At 36.5% G+C, this 17,412-nt stretch overlaps 1 protein-coding gene across 1 annotated transcript in view; it reads right to left on the reverse strand.

Annotated features, from left to right (window-relative positions):
- The window catches only part of LRRIQ3 (leucine rich repeats and IQ motif containing 3), a 191,064-nt gene that overhangs the window by 74,182 nt on the left and 99,470 nt on the right, over positions 1-17,412 (reverse strand). Inside the window, exon 5 of the mRNA XM_021678115.1 lies at positions 6,886-7,042. Coding sequence (XP_021533790.1) covers positions 6,886-7,042 — 157 coding nt within the window. The remainder of the gene's footprint in view (positions 1-6,885; positions 7,043-17,412) is intronic.

The following is a 17,412-nucleotide window of genomic DNA, read 5'->3' on the forward strand; positions in this document are numbered from 1 at the left end:
GATATTAAAGCTCTTATGTATGGGAATGGGATCAACAGAACTGACATTTGTAAGCAGATGTTAAAACATGCTAATGGGGAAAAAGACGCCAATGAAGTTATCATCTGGCATAACTTATAAGGATCTCCTTATTACTTTTTCCTAATTTCTATCTGTCTCAGGTTTAAGTCATTTAATTCTCCTTTATTCACTTCAATGCAAAGTGTCTGTTGAGCAGTACTATCAGCACTTCATAGTCCCTATCTCTTTACTTTTTCCAGGTGGGTTATGCTATTAGGTGAATCCTGTGCTCAATTCTAAATGGTCACAGGTTGGTTTTTCCGGAAATGAGATACCAAGACAGAGTTAAGTGTACAAAAGATTTATTGGGAAGTAACACCTGTTAAAGGAAAATGGAGGAAGTGGATTAATCAGGGAAAGCTAAACTTTTTGCCAACCACCCTGGAACTCTGAAGCAAAGTCTGTCTGTCTGAAAATCCCATACTGAGTAGAAATGGCTAGGTCCTTGTAATATTGCCTTACTCAGTAATTGACTGGAGTTTGCCTAGAAAAAAAACAGTGTGACCTAGACTTGAAAGCAAAGCTGGACCCTGAAAAAAACCTAAAAGCTGGAGCTCTCAGCTAATGACACATCTGAGAAACCACAAATGGTAATACTATCCTTGTATGTTTCTGTCCTAATCTTACTCATCTAGTTTCAAGTCTTCTCTCTTTAGTCTCAGCAAAATCTTTGATTAAAGGGGACATGCTTTATTTGTTTTTACTGTCAGTGACGAGCAGAGAACCTGATACCTAAAAAGCACACAATAAATATCTGCAAAACTTTATTAAATGGCTAAATTTAGCCCCCTAATTATTGATGAGGTCATTAAGCTTTACTTTCACTTTTGAACCATCATTATTGCTTCTTTGAACCCCAAAAGAGGGCTGAATTAAGCTTAAATTAAATTACCCTTAGCCTCAGGCAGCCCTAACATCTGCCCTTATATACTCTTCTAATATCTCATACCTCCACCTACCACTAAAAGCCACTATTTCCCGGAAGTCTTAATACTCAGGACAACTCCATCTCCTTTGGTCAGACCCATTAGAGGTAAGCAAGTAAAACAGATCTGAATTTGTATACTCCTCTTAGTTCCACACTCTATATAATCAGTCCCTACCCAGTGAGTTTTTCCTAGCTCTTCCCTCTCTCCCTAAAAGTTCCTGCATAAAGCTTGCTTGATTATTAATTCTTTAAGGCTCAGAGTTTGTTTCAGTGCTAAGGACATTGTAAATATTCAAAAAATACCCATTTGAAATGAACTGAATTGCTGATGGGGCCCCAAAATGACAGATAGTAACAAAGGGCAATTTTTAAAGAAGGTCATCACAAAGCTTCTTTCTTATAGAATTATGTAAGCTGGAACAATATTACAGAAACACATTGAAAATAAAGGTCAGTTTCCAGTATAAAAAAGCACTCTTATTTCACAAAACAACGAAATTTAAAAATAAAATATCTATCCATAAGTTTCTTTTTAACACCTCACATAATTAAAATGAGGTGATCAAATCCACATCTCCTGAATCCAATATAAGATCAACCCTCTCTATATTTTCTTAGTGTCACTTACTGTTAAACTAGAAAAAGAGGGCAAAAGTAAATTCAGTATTTCTTGGCTTGTAATATGATTATTCTGATTATTATTCTGATTATTCTCTCCCTCTACCTCCATATTTACCTGAATTTAAAGTAGGTGCACATACACAAATATAATCCTCATATATGATTAGTTAACTTGGATTTATAAAACTAGGGCAAACTCATCCTTCCATGCAAGCTGTGCTGTGCAAACCCCAGGGAATATCATCTACATAGATTATGATGTAATTGCACTTGTACACTGCACACCAGCCCTGATTAAGGAGAGCCCTTTTCTTTCCTCTTACTCATATACGCCATGTGATAAATCATCTCACCTTTTTAACAGTAAAAAGAGAACTACAGCTCACCAAAGATATACAGATGGCAAGTAAACATGAAAATATGTACATGTCATTAAGGAATTTACAATTAAAGCAACAAGGCATTATTAAACATCTATTAGAATAGCCAAAATCTAGAACACTGACACCACCAAATCCTGGCAAAGATACAGAGCAAGAGGAACTCTCATTCATTGCTGGTAGAAATGCAAAATGGTATAGCCACTTTGGAAGAGAGTTTGGCAGCTTTTTTACAAAACTAAATATATTCTTACCATATGATTCAGCAATCATGCTCTACTATATTTACCTAAACAACCTGAAAATTTATGTCCACACAAAAACCTGCACATGGATGACTATAGCAACTTTGTTCATAATTGCCAAAATTTCGAAGTAACTAAGAGGTCCTTCAATACATGAATGGATAAACTGCAGTACACCCAGACAATGAAATAGTATTTAGTGCTAAAAGGAAATGAGCTATTAAGCCATGAAGAGAAGGAGGAAACTTAAATGTATATTACTAAGTGAAAGAAGCCAATCTGAAAGTCTATAGATAGATAGATAGATAGATAGATAGATAGATAGATATGTCTATATCTATATATATATAAAGATATATATATATAGGAAAACATTTAATAATAATGGAAAATGTTCATAGGACTGTATTTGAAAACATGTTGTTCTATTTGGTTTTACAAAAATGTTCAATATGGCATGTATATACCATTAGCATTAGTTATGAGAAAAATAAATTTTTGGAAGCAAGGAAAAAAATCAATAAAAATATTCTAAATTTTAACCAAATCAGCATATCTAAAGCAAATCTTACTTTAGTATAGATGACTGCCATATTAGATAATGTCCAGTGCCTCCAGGAATCATACAATGGCATAAAGGAGTACAAGATGTGAACATTCAGTGTATTAAAAGTGGTTCCAAGTAAGAAATCCCTTCCAGAGAAATTAGATTAGATTGCCTTATTGATCCCTCTCATTTTGTTGCTAACCAGGGAGAACATATGCACCCTCTCCAGAAAATGTGTCAAGATAAAGGGTATGTAATTCCAACCTTCACGCTTCAAGAAGGGAAGGTGTTGCTCACGTTCTAAGAAAAAAAAAAAAAATAGATCATGATTCTAGGAGATAGGCTGTCAGAGAAGATTGAGATCTACAAGATAGATTTGTTCTTTCTTTCCATGAGGCTGAAACCCTTAAGGTTCCTGGCCATCACTCTTTTTTACCTCTTAGATGCTTTCTCTCCTTCCTAACAACATATGATTAAACCAGCTGAAGGAAGCTTTAGATGTAAGAGTGTGGGGGCAGGAAGAAGGGGAGCAACTAGGCTGCCTCTGAGATAAATATATGGCAAATTGCTTTCCCCTCCTCTGAATCTCTTTCCTTTTGGCTCCAATGGGTGTGACTTTCTTTCATATTATATCTCTTCTAAAATTCATGTTTGCAATATAGGAAATAAGTGAAAGAATAATGCAAAGCTAACAAAGGATAAATAATGAAGAATATCTCATAGTCTAGCCAAGGTTACTAAAATTTTGCAATGGAATTTCAGGCCAACATTCCAGTTAGAAACTGCTTTGTTTGCTATTACTCCCTATACATACATTTTCCACAGTAACCTTTGAGGAAAAGGGTTGACTGTGTCAAAGAAAATTTCAAATATTCTTGGGTGTCCCAGCAAATCCATCATAATAGTATCTAAATTTCCCTAAAATACATTATAATAATATAAAAGCTTCCCTAAAACTTGATCTAATTGACCACCATAATTCTGTATCTATGTTCCTCCTCTGCAAAAGGACTAATCACCATTTGACCATGTAAGCCATGGATAAATAATGTCCCTAGCAATTGTTCCAGATCCTCAATTTCCTCTGATAAATTTTTTTAAATCAGATTCCTTACTCATGAATCCTGACTTTTGGTTCTGTATCTCCTTTAATAGCTTAAGCGTGCACCATAAATTCTGGATGCTTATATGGACTTCTGGCTTTGCAGCACAGCATTTTTAAAAAAAATTTTTTTATTGTTATGTTAATCCCCATACATTACATCATTAGTTTTAGATGTAGTGTTCCATGATTCATTGTTTGTGCATAACACCCAGTGCTCCATGCAGAACGTGCCCTCTTTAATACCCATCACCAGGCTAACCCATCCTCCCGCCCCCCTCCCCTCTAGAACCCTCAGTTTGTTTTTCAGAGTCCATCGTCTCTCATGGTTCATCTACCCCTCCTATTTCCCCCCCTTCATTCTTCCCCTCCTGCTATCTTCTTTTTTTTTTTTCTTAACATATATTGCATTATTTGTTTCATAGGTACAGATCTGAGATTCAACAGTGTTGCACAATTCACAGCGCTTACCAGAGCACATACCCTCCCCAGTGTCTATCACTCAGTCACCCCATCCCTCCCACCCCACCCCCCACTCCAGCAACCCTCAGTTTGTTTCCTGAGATTAAGAATTCCTCATATCAGTGAGATCATATGATACATGTCTTTCTCTGTTTGACTTATTTCACTCAGCATAATACCCTCCAGTTCCATCCACGTCGTTGCAAATGGCAAGATCTCATTCCTTTTGATGGTGCAGCACAGCATTTCTTAAATAAATGTACCTTGAACTCACTCCTGTAGCTCCTTCCATTTTAGGTTACCATGCAAATGGGGCATTTTATGCCTTTTGGACCAAGCACATTTCATCCCCAAACAGGAGAAAAACAGACACTGATTACTCATCTAATTACTAAAACTTGAATTCCACCCTTTACTAATCCTTTCCATTATTTGCTCACAGCATTTTTAAAAATAAACTCACAGTATTAAATACCAATATTTTATTACTTCCTCCTTTTTCCCTACTTCTTAACTTTTTAAAATGTTTCTTGGATCCTAGGTTCTCTTAAGCACTCTATGGCATCACTTACTCTCACTATAGTTTCTAATTAATCAAGCACTAAGTCACTAATGACTAGATATGTAACAAAAATAACAAAAGAATAGTATACCAAATAAGTGAGCTAAAGAGGAGACTACAAATGAAGCCAACAGAAGATGGAACAACAATTTTATACAGAAAAAGTAAAGACTCGAAGATGAATCTTACAATTAAGGATCATTTCAATTACTCTAAGAAATTGAGCTGAGCAACTTCCACAATGTTTTATGAATAGTAGCTATAAAGAGTGAAAAAGCAGAGGAAAATGTACATATTTATTGAATATGAAAGAATAGTTCTTTAATATTCTTAGTTCTTTAATATTCAATAGTATAGTTCTATATATAGTTCTTTAATATTCTAATAATAGTGACATGCTTAGCAGAATTCTATATTATACTATAGTATAGTTCTATATATAATTCTTTAATATTCTAATAATAGTGACAGCTTTAGAACACTCCTTATAGTGAATATATTTTCCAGTATTTCTTAACATTCAAAATACTTCCTGACAATGATATATTCTATGTAATTTCAGATATTAAATAAAATACCTCCATAATATGAATATTTTATTCCTATTTATGCACATATAAGTCACTTGCCATAATACAACATATATCCATATATGTATATAAGATTTTGCATATGGATATAGGGCTTGTATATATACATAAATCCGTATATGAGTGTGTAAATATTTTATAAATATATAAATATATACCCAAATTTGTTGTCAATTGGATATATACCATATGCAACATTCAGTGAAAGTTGCCTCTGCATAAAGCACTTAAAAAAGTAGGTAACATACCTGAAATCAGTGAGTTTATATTCTATATAGAGGGCCAAAAGACACTTCAAATGAATCATACTTTTATAGAGCATAATATCATCTAGAACAAATTAATACAGTTGGCACTGTGTGCTAATGAGGAAAATGTTTTGAATGGGATACATCTGCCTTTAAACCTATGTTTTTATTCAATGGATAATTTTTTGTGGGTTTTAAGGGCTTGAAGGTATTCCTGTGCTATTTCTCAAACACATGTCCTCACTAACACTGAAATCAGAGACTAATGACAGCCTGGACCTTTTGTCATCCTTTCTAATCATGTTAATATAATGGAAACATTTGTAGTGCAAGCAACTTAGACACAGGCCCACATGTGAAGGAGTTTATCACAAACAGTGCTTTACATATTATTAAAAGTTTGCTCTAGTTAGTTATACTACAATGCCAAGTCTTCATTTCTACCATTTCATAATATCCAAAAAAAACCAAAAAACAAAAAACTCTAAAGATAAAAAAAGCACAAATTCTGGAGTCAGAAGACCTGAAGTTAATTAAGTCTTAGCAATGCCACTCAATTGTGTGGCTTTTGTTAAGTTAGTTAACCCATCAGAGCGTTAGTTTCCTTATTTATAAAAATGAGATAAAAATACCTATCTTACAGTGTTGTGGAGAATAAATTATAGAATACATGCAAAATATCTAGCACAGTGCCAGATACATAGTAGGCACTCAATAAATAAAACCTTCGTTCTATTTTCAATGTGTCCTCAAAGCAATACATAACAGCATAAAACACTGAATGAATATATATAGTATCATCAGTCTTTAATAAACTAAATACTTTTTTAAGTTTTCAACTACTATGAAGAGATTTTTACATTAATGTTAATAACTACTTGTAATAATCAATACAAGAAAAATATATATACAAAACATAAATTATAAAATGGTTGTAATAAGAATAATGCACCACAAAAATTATATTTGTGCTCTGTTATTATATGACCTTTTTTCATCAAGAAAATCTCAGGCAGAATATTAATAAATGGAAACTATTTAGAAGAGAATGAAGAGATTTTACTAATGCTACATAAATTATAACTATAGTATCTTAAATAAAAATATTTTAAAGATAAGTAAAAAACTAATTATACTTACATGTTTCCAATGTGTAAGCTTTCCCGTTATATTAGTTTCAGGCTGAAAAAAGAGATCCTTGAAGAGCCTGGCTTCATATCCTTTTTGTATATAAATCCATTTTGTTTCACATTCACTAATAAATTTCTCCTGATGTTTTTTGCACAACAACAAGGGGCTGAATATAAGGGGGAAATTGTCATTTAGTTTTTTGTTTGTTTGTTTTTTTAGTTTTTTTGCCATAAAGAAAGAAAGCTACTCATGAGTTCACTTACACCTTTGAAAACATGGTAGTAAATTTAATGTGGTAATTTGTTTTCATATTACGACTATGTAAAACTATTTAGGCACTAAGGTTTGCTCATCATCATTCACCAAGGGATGAATGAGTGTTGAGAAATCTCTGGTGATATGAATCCACAAACAATTCTGTACAAATGTTTGGCTATGTATTTTATAATATAATGGCAAGAAGAACATGACTAAATTATCTATAGAAATATAAGGTAACCAGTATGAACTCTTTTGATTTTTCTGCTCCAGTGCAGAAGTCAGTAACACTCATTCTATGTGATGAAATAGTAAAGTTGTTTGAATTAAAATGATGAACCAAGTAGAAAGATTACAGTTGCCATTAATTAGCAGAGGTAAAACAAAATTAACCAAGGAAAGCAATTTTTCCCATTTTCCAGATTTTTAAAATGGGCTCCATCTATTCATTTCTTCATTCAAAATATTTTTGTTGATGATCTAGTGTACAATATAGTAAAAGACTAAAACTTATAATGGCTTTAATAAGATAGAAGTTTACTTTTCTCTCATGATGACCAGTGGGGCAGCTCTGTTCTATAAAGTCATTAAATCTTGCCTCACCCTTTTCAGACACACTGTCAGCAACCCATATAACTGATGCATTCCAGCCCATGAGAAGTGAAAAACATGAAAACAAAGAGGATACAATTATCATTTAGGCACTTCAAGCTGCAGTTGTACTTATTACTTCTGCTCACTTAAAAATGTAACAAAAATATAGTCAGATAAACACACATAGCTACAAATAAAACAGGTTACTGAAATCTTAGTGGTCACCTAACTGCCAAAAGAAGAAAAAGTAAGGGATTTTTCAACAAAAAATATTATTCTGAAAGTGACCAATATGTGCTCTGTGAAGAGAAGAAAGTCCCCAATACCATGAAGCTTATATTCTCTTATAAGTAAAGATAGATAGGGGCGCCTGGGTGGCTCAGTCGGTTAAGCATCTGCCTTTGGCTCAGGTCATGATCCCAGGGTCCTGGGATCGAGCCCTCCCTGCTCAGAGGGGAGTCTGCTTCTCCCTCCCCTCCCTGCTCCTGCTCTCTTTATATCCCTGTCGCCAGCTCTGTCTCTCTCTCAACTAAATATATAAAATATAAAAAAAATAAGTAGAGATAGATAATATAGAAATAAAACACTAGAGATATGAGTGAATTGCTTTTCACACAGGCTGGATTGGGATAGTAATACCGAGAAGAAACAAGATATGGTGGTAATCTCAGGAAACAAACACACAAAAATTCTAGTAGAGCAAACAGCAAGTACAAAAAGCTAGTCAGAGCAGGTCACTGGGATGGACAATCATTGTTGAGTTTTGAGAAAAAAGAGTAGCTTTGAATAGAATCACATTGGGGAGACAATTTCTGGGATACAGTTGTGAGGAGTTCTGTGGATCCTCTCCCCAGTGAAACAACCATTTAAAATCTCTGGAAATTGTCTTAAGGGCATATAGCAAAAACACAAATATTTATTCAATAAAATCTATTATATCTCAGTAAGAACAGTGAGACACTGTTGAATTTAAACAACTTACCCTCTCTTTTCTCTCTTCCCCTGACCCAAGTTCAGACTACCAGAAGTTCCACTCCAAAAAGGCAAAACCAAGAAAACACAGGATCCCTTCCCTACCTTGTTCCAGTCGAGGGCTACAGTATCATTGCAAGAAATACTGTAGCCTGGGTCCATGTTTTAGAGAATCTATTTCAAACAAGAATGTCTGAGAGAACTTGGGTTCTCTTCCTCCTCTCAAAACTCACTTATAAGGCAGAAGCTCTAACCCAGGTGCAATAGGTAGAGAATCCTGGAACCCTGATAGCCCTTGCCCTCAGAAAGAGATAAACACTTAAAAGGAGAAGGGTAGATCTAAGAGAGTAGAAAGCTAAACTAAACCATCTTGAGGTTTACCAAAGAGAACTAGGAGAAGAGACAGCTAAGGAGAGCCCTTCTGAGATCTGAACAAATGCAAAAACTGGCCTCAAAGATTGCTTTTGTAAAGAGCCCAGTTTTAAAAGATCACACTACGGAGCACTTTATTTCCCAGGATATTGTTGAAAACAATAGAGTAGTCAGCTGGCAATTAGTGAAAGCTAGTAATAGGTGTGATATCAAAGGAGTTCAGAATAGCCTAACAGAGAAATCAGAAAAAGAGAAACTCAAAGAGAGCCCTGCTATAATCACTGTCATTTCAAGGGTGACTACACCTGGCTAAAAGTTTGCCCTCTAAGGAGCAATACCAGAGGCTACCCAATGCAGGGGAAATAAAGTTTACTAAAATAGTCTAGCCAAGTTATTAAACAAATAAACAAGTCCTGGGTAAGGAGATCAATCAAGGGTGGTTACAATATACTATTAAAATGTCCAGTTTTCAACAAAAAAAATTAAGAGGCAAAGAAACACAAAAGTATAAGCAAAGAGTAGGCCTTTAAAACTGCCTTTGAAAGGGACAAATCACAGACATAACAGATAAATACTTCAAGGCAACTATTATAAACATGTTTAAAGGAAATAAGCCTCAAATAAGTAAAGAAAGGTATAAAGACAATATCTTTTCAAATAGAGATTATCAATAAAGACATAGAAATTACAAAACAGAACCAAACGGAAATTCTGCAGTTGAAAAGTACAGTCACTGAAATGATAATTTTGCTAGAGTAGTTCAACAGATTTGAATTGGAAGAAGAAAAAAATCAGAAAACTTGAAGAGACTGATAAAGATTATGCTGATAAACAGAAAATAATGAAGACAAATGAACAAACCCACCAAAAAAAATGTGAGATACAATTAAGTCCACCAACATATGAGTAATGGGACTTACGAGAGCAGAGGAGATAGAGAAAAGAGACTGAAAAAAATATTAGAAGTATTAAAACATTCTGAAATCTCATGAAAAACATTAATCTACACATCCAAGAGCTCAAAAAAACTGTAAGTAAAATAAACGCATAAAAATCACATCCAGACATATCATAGCAAAATAGTTGAAATCCATGTGCACCTGGGTGGCTCAGTAGGTTAAGCATTTGCCTTCAGTTCAGGTCATGATCTCAGTGTCCTGGGACTGAGACCTGCATCGGGCTTTCTGCTCAGTGGGGAGTCTGCTTCTCCCTCCCATTCTCCCTCTGTGCGCTCTCTCTCTTTCTCTCTCTTGCTCTCAAATAAATAAATTCTTCAGAAAAAATAGTTGAAATCCAAAATCAAAGGGAAAATCCTGAGAACAGCAGAAGAAAAAGCCTAGCCATGCACAAGCGAACCCAAATAAGATTGACTGCAGACTTCTCACAAGAAACAATGGAGGTCAGCAGGCAGTAGTATGACATAGTCAAAGTACTAAAAAGAGGGCGAAAAAATCTTTCAACCAAGAATTTTATATTCATCAAAACCATCTTTTGAAACTGAAAGTGAGAAGAGGTAACATCATTAAGATGGTGACATATGTCACTCCTGACTTTGCTCTCCCACACAAGAACAACTAATAACCATTCATAGATAAAACACCATTGAGAGAATCCTAGAACATAGAGGTAAGGCTGAAGCACACCCTCCAATGTACCACAGAGACCAAGACATAATGCAGTAGAAGGGTACACTACATGTGGACAGCAATCCTCCTTCAGGCCAGTGCAGCACCACACTGAGAGGTCTCCCCTGAGCCTACAGCTCTTCCAGTGGGAAAAGAGAACCCAAGGGTGATATCCAGCTCCTGCAGTGTTGTGGGTCATTTTGGGGAAGCCCCTACTCTGCTCTCACCCTAGGGGGATTATAGAGGAATCTGTGGTGCTCAGCTATTGGGAATCTGATTGTGATAAAGCAGGGTGAGACCAGCACTGGGATCTCAGCAGACTGAATTCCTACCAGCAGAGCCCATGTAGTAGTTCCAAAGAGTGTTTCTGCTCATTTGCAGAATCAAATCAGTGGCACAATATGATCAAGGAACTCGGCAGGCTATGGGTCTGCCTGATTCACATAGTCAAACAAGGAGATTTGCTGGCCTTGGAGCCTGCCATTGCCTGGGAGCTAAGTCATAGCCCTACCACTTTAAAGCAAGGCTCCTGGCATCATTTCACAGGCAGGGAACACCAGCAATGCTCAAGCTAAGAGGTAGGTGGGCAGAGCTGATCACCCCCAGAGCAAATGTAGCACCCGGTTTAGAGGGTTCCCCTGCTTTGCCCAGTCAAGGGAGTTAATTCATAGCTTCACCACTGCTCACTATAGCTCCTGGTCCCCCTCAATGGTAAAGCCTGTTTAGGAAAACTTGGGAGTTGTCTGAAGTGGTCCCCCCACAGGAGAGCTGAGTCATAGCCCCACCTGCTGCAGAGCATGATCCCTGGTTCCATCTGACAGAAAGGGCTGGTGAGAATACCCAGAAGCTGCCACGTAACCCAGCAAAAATGAGTGGCAGGCAGATGGAGCTGATTGCCCCCAAGGAAAGCCAGTGGTCCTGTTCAGCCAGGAAACTTGCATCAGGGACAGTTTGAGTCAAGGCCACAAAGAACCTTACTGGCCTTGGAACTGCTGCTTCTCTCACTGCACCTAGGCAAGGAAACTGATTTGTACTCATTGCTGAATATTGGCTTTAGCCTGCCCAACCTGTGAATCTTACCAGAGCACACAAGAAACTGTGCATCCCATCCAATAGCTCTGCTCATAGTGGCATTTGAACAGAGCACAGCCCATGGCTTTCCCTGTCTGCAGAGCAAAACTGGTGGCCTCACCTGACGAGGCTATTCAGTCACATAATGAGATGTGAAAGCCCTGACTCCTGTCCTACTGTCCTGCCAGGGCAAAGAAACTAATTCAAAGCTTCATCTACTGCTGAGTATACTACCAAATCCCAACCATCTAATAAATCTAACCAGAGGCTGATCCAGGCAACCACAGAGCCCACACTACATTCTCACGTGGGCAAGCCAAGTGAGAAATCAAGCCAGGAGTCCTGTCTAGCTCTTCTGAGGGTACACCCTCAGAGCTAGAACAGCTGCCTCACCAAAAATACACCCTAATAGCAGGCACCACCTGCCCAAGGACATTATCAGCAGACACATCCAGATACACAAACTGAGCTACCTGGAGAAGTGCCTCTGTCAAAGTGAACCTATAAAGTCTGGAAAAGGAGACTTTTTAACCGAAAGTGCAGATACCAATGTAAGGAATGAAAGATGACAAAAATCAAGTAAATATAACATGGGTACTAATAAAGCTCCAATAACTGGCCCTAAAGAAATTGAGATCTATGAACTATCTGACAAACAATTCATCTCCTAAAGGGCCTGCATGCAGATTCACCCACCCAGGACCCAGTGCAGAAGTAGTCCTTTAAAAACCACCCAGACTTTGGGTGAAGGACTCATTTCCTAATTCTAAAGCATTGATTACTTACTAGATTATCCTACAGAATCAGAGGAGTGGGTGACATCTTCCTGCTCTCCCCGTCTTGCTAAAGCTGGAAGTTACCACCTTCCCCCTGGCCCCGCCTCCTGTGGGTGTCACCATTATGCTCCAGCTAATGGGCACTTTCCTGCATGCTCTCCTGCCTTGCCAAAGCCAGCAGGTGACATCTTTTTTTTTTTTTTTTCTTTTCTTCTTCCTTCTTCTTTTTTTCTATTTCTTTCCTTTTTTGGTAGATCCCATTTTTGCACTTTCCTTCTACTGCACTCCAGAACACCAGTATAGCCCAGAGGAGAGCTTCTTCACCTATCTGGTGGCCCAGTTTTTATATCAGTCACCTGGTTTTTACAGCTGCCTTTAATCACCTGGCTACGGAGACAAAGGGGACTTGAGTTCTTGGGTCCCATGGGACTGTAACAATTGGAGAGAAAGTTCTTGGCAGACTACAAATCCCAGGGCACTAAACAGATAGCACATTGAAACACACTGCCCATCTTTCTGAGAAAGAGGCCATTTCCTTCCCCAGGAGAATTGGCCTGAGGGTCAAGTTTCTGGTTTGGCACAATTATAAAAACCTATGGAAGTGTTCTCAGAGAACTAAGGCCAGTGGATATAATCTTTGTACTCTCCCTCTGCTTCAGTCCAGCTAGCTAAGTATCTTCCTGAAATGCATTTATACCCTTTCCTGGTGCCCAGATCTTTGTAGCTGCTGTCAAGGGACAGGTCTATATTGACTAGCTCTGGTAACCAGTAAGGCTTATACTCACGGGTCCCACAGGAATGTAAATAATGGATAAAAAGTTCTTAAACAGCTACCATGCCCAGGTTATAGCACAAAGCAACAGATATAGGAGTTCAATCTTTCTGTTAAAGAGACTATTAGCTTCAGGTTATAGCTTCAGCCTGAGGGGCAGGCTTCTAATTAAACACATATCTAAGGACTAACTGTAAACATTTCCTGAAACCTTGGAGGGTGGGCACGAATTTCACGCTCTCTCCCCCCACCATGGTCTCCTAGAGCACTAGCATCTCTCAAAGAAAGCTCCTGTACAAGTCTCTTACCTGATGGTACCCTGGTTTTTATGGCTGCTGCCCAGGGGATAGTCCTTGATCCCCAGGCTCTGGTGCCTGGGGCTGGGGAAGGGGAGGAGGAGCTTGTGTTCCTGGGTCACACAAGACTGTAACAATCAGAGAGACAGTTCTTGGCAGATTACCACCCACAGGACACTACAAAGAGTTCCAACTAAGATGAAATCAGAGACCTACACCAAGACACATTATAATAAAATTGTCAAGTTTAAAAACAAGAAGAGCATTTTAAAAGCAGCAAAAGAGAAACAACTTGGCATGTATAAGGGAGCCCTCATAACACTATCAGGAGATTTTTCATCAGAAACTCTACAAGCCAGAAGGCAGAGGCATGATATATTCAAAGTGCTAAAAGCAGAAAATTCTCAACCAAAATACTCTACCCAGCAGCATATATCATTCAGAATTAAAAGAGAAATAGAGAATTTTCTAGAGAGGCAAAGACTAAGGAGACTATCACCATTAAACTTGCCTTACAAAAAATGTTAAAGGTACTTCTTTAAGCTGAAAAGAAAGGACATTAATTAGCAACAATAAAACAACAACAAAAACAAAAGGACAGCTCTTAGTGTATAAGGTAAGTAGTACAGTAAAGGTAGTAGACTGATCACTTATACAGCTAGTATGAAGGTTAAAAGACAAAAGAAGTAAAAATAATGGTAACTATATTAACTAGTTAAGGAAGTGAACAAGATAAAAATGCAAAATGTGACAACAAAAACGAAGTGTTGGGAGGGAAGGGTAAAATGTAGGGATTTAAAATGCTTTGAAACTTAAGTTATCAACTTAGAATAAATTATTATAAGTTGTTATATTTAAGCCTCAATGGTAACCACCAAGAAAATACCTATAGTAGATAAACAAAAGATAATGAGAAAGAAATCTAAGCACATCACAAAAGACAGTCATCACACCACAAAGGAAGACAGCAAGAGAAAAAAAACAAAAAAAGAAACAGAACCTACAAAACAAAATAAAATTTAAAAAAACCCACTAAAACAATTAACAAAATGTCAGTAAGTACATAACTATCAGTAATTAATTTAAAAGTAGATGCACTATATTCTCCAAAAGACACAGAATGGCAGAACGGACTCTTTTTTAAAGACCAATCTATAGGCCGCCTATAAGAGACTCACTTCAGATCATGCAAGATTGAAAGTGAGGGCATGAAAAAGATATTCCATGCAAATGAAAACCAACAGGAAGCTGGGGAAACTATATTTATATCAGACAAAACAGACTTCTGTTTGTTTGCTTGTTGTTGCTGTTGTTTTTCAAAACAGACTTTAAAACAAACACTGTAGTGAGACATAAAGAAGGGCATTGCATAATGATAAAGAAGTCAATCCAACAAGAGGATATAACATTTGTAAATATTTATATACCCAACATAAGATAATCTAAACATATAAAACACATGTTAACAGACCTAAAAGGAGATGCAGTGAAACAATAATAGTAGAGGACTTTAATACCCCAGTTACATCAACAGATAAATCATTCAGATAGAAAATCAATAAGAAAACATCAACCTTAAATAAAATGTTAAGCTAGATGAACTTAACAGATGTATATAGAACATTTCATCCCAAAGAAATGCAACACACATTTTCGTTTTTTTTTTTTAAGATTTTATTTATTTATTTGACAGAGAGATAGCGAAAGCAGGAACACAAGCAGGAGGAGTGGGAGAGGGAGAAGCAGGCTTCCCGTGTAGCAGGGAGCCCAATGCGGGGCTCAATCCCAGGACCCTGGGATCATGACCTGAGCCGAAAGCAGATGCTTAATGACTGAGCCACCCAGGTGCTCCACAATACACATTTTCTTAAATGTACATAGAACATTCTCCAGAATAGATCATATATTAGGCCACCAAAGGAGTCATAACAAATTTAAAAGATTGAAATCATATCAAGCATCTCTGCCAACCACAATGGCATAAAACTAAAAATAAACTATAAAAAGAAAACTGGGAAATTAACAAATATGTGGACACTAAACAACATGTTATTGAACAATCAATGAGTCAATGAAGAAATAAAAAAATAAGATAAAATACCTGGAGACAAAATAAAATGGAAATATGATATAACAACACTTATGGGATATAGCAAAAGCAGTTCTAAAAAAGAAGTTCATAACAATTAATGCCTACCTCAGAAAACAAGAAAAATCTCAAATAAACTAACCATCCACTTCAAGGAACTAAAAAAATAAGTACAAATGAATCTGAAACAGAAGGAAGGAAATAACAAAGATCAAAACAAAAATAAATAAAATATAGACTAAAAACATTGTAGAAAGGATCAATTAAACCAACAGCTGTTTCTCTGGAAAGATAAACAAAACTGACAAAACGTTAGGAAGACTCATCAAGAAAAAAAGTCTCATCAAATAAAATCAGAAATGAAAGAGGAGATGTTACAAATGATACCACACAAATACTAAAAATTGTAAGACTATTACAAACAAAGGCTAACAAATAGGTAAACCAAAAAGAAACGGATACATTCAAAGAAACATACAACCTTCCACGACTGAATCTTAAAGAAACAGAAAATCTGAACAGACCAATTACTAGTGGGTAGAGTGAATCAGTAATCTTAAAACTCCCTACAAACAAAAGGTCAGGACCAGATGGTTTCACTGGCAACTTCTACCAAACATTTAAAGTAGAATTAATACCAATCCATCTCAAACTCTTCCAAAAAAAGAAGAGGAAACACCTCCAAACTCTATTTATAAGGCCAGCATTATCCTGATATCAAAATCAGACAAGGACATCACAAGAAAAAAAAAATTATAGGCCAGTTCCCAAATCTTTAACAAATTATTAGCAAACTGAATTCAACAATACATTAAGAGTACTATACACCATGATCAAGTGGGATGTATTCCAGAGTTGTAAAAATGGTTTAACATTTGCAAATCAATCAACATGATACACTACATTAACAAAGGCTAAAATTCATATGATCATCTCAATAGATAAAGAAAAAAAACATTTCACAAAATTCAGTATCCATTTATGATAAAAATTCTCAATAGAGTGTGTATAAAGGAAATATACCTCAACATAACAAGGGTCAGATATGACAAGCCTACAGCTAACATCATATTCAATGTTGAAAAGTTAAGAGCTTTTCCTCAAAGATCAGGAACATGACAAAGATACCCACTCTTGCCACTTTTATTCAACATAGTATTGGAAGGCTTACCCAGAGCAATTAGGCAAGAAAAAGAAACAAAAAGTATTCAAAGTGGAAAGGAGGAAGTAAACTGCCACTATTTGTATATGACATTATATTATATGTAGAAAACCCTAAAGACTCCATCAAAAAACTGCTTGAACTAACAAATGAATTCAGTAAAGTTGTAAGATACAAGACCCTCATACAAAAATCTGTTATTTCTATACAATAATAACAAACTATCAGAAAGAGAAGTCAACTTTTTTGAGGAACCTCCATACTCAAAAAGTTGAAAATAGAACTACCATATGATCCAGCAATTGCACTACTGGGTATTTACCCCAAAGATACAAAAGTAGGGATCCGAAGGGGTACGTGCACCCCGATGTTTATAGCAGCAATGTCCACAATAGCCAAACTGTGGAAAGAGCCAAGATGTCCATCGACAGATGAATGGATAAAGAAGATGTGGTATATATATACAATGGAATATTATGCAGCCATCAAAAGGAATGAGATCTTGCCATTTGCAACGACGTGGATGGAACTGGAGGGTATTATGTTGAG

The sequence above is a fragment of the Neomonachus schauinslandi genome, chromosome 4 (assembly GCF_002201575.2).
Source record: "Neomonachus schauinslandi chromosome 4, ASM220157v2, whole genome shotgun sequence".
Classification (NCBI taxonomy): domain Eukaryota; kingdom Metazoa; phylum Chordata; class Mammalia; order Carnivora; family Phocidae; genus Neomonachus; species Neomonachus schauinslandi.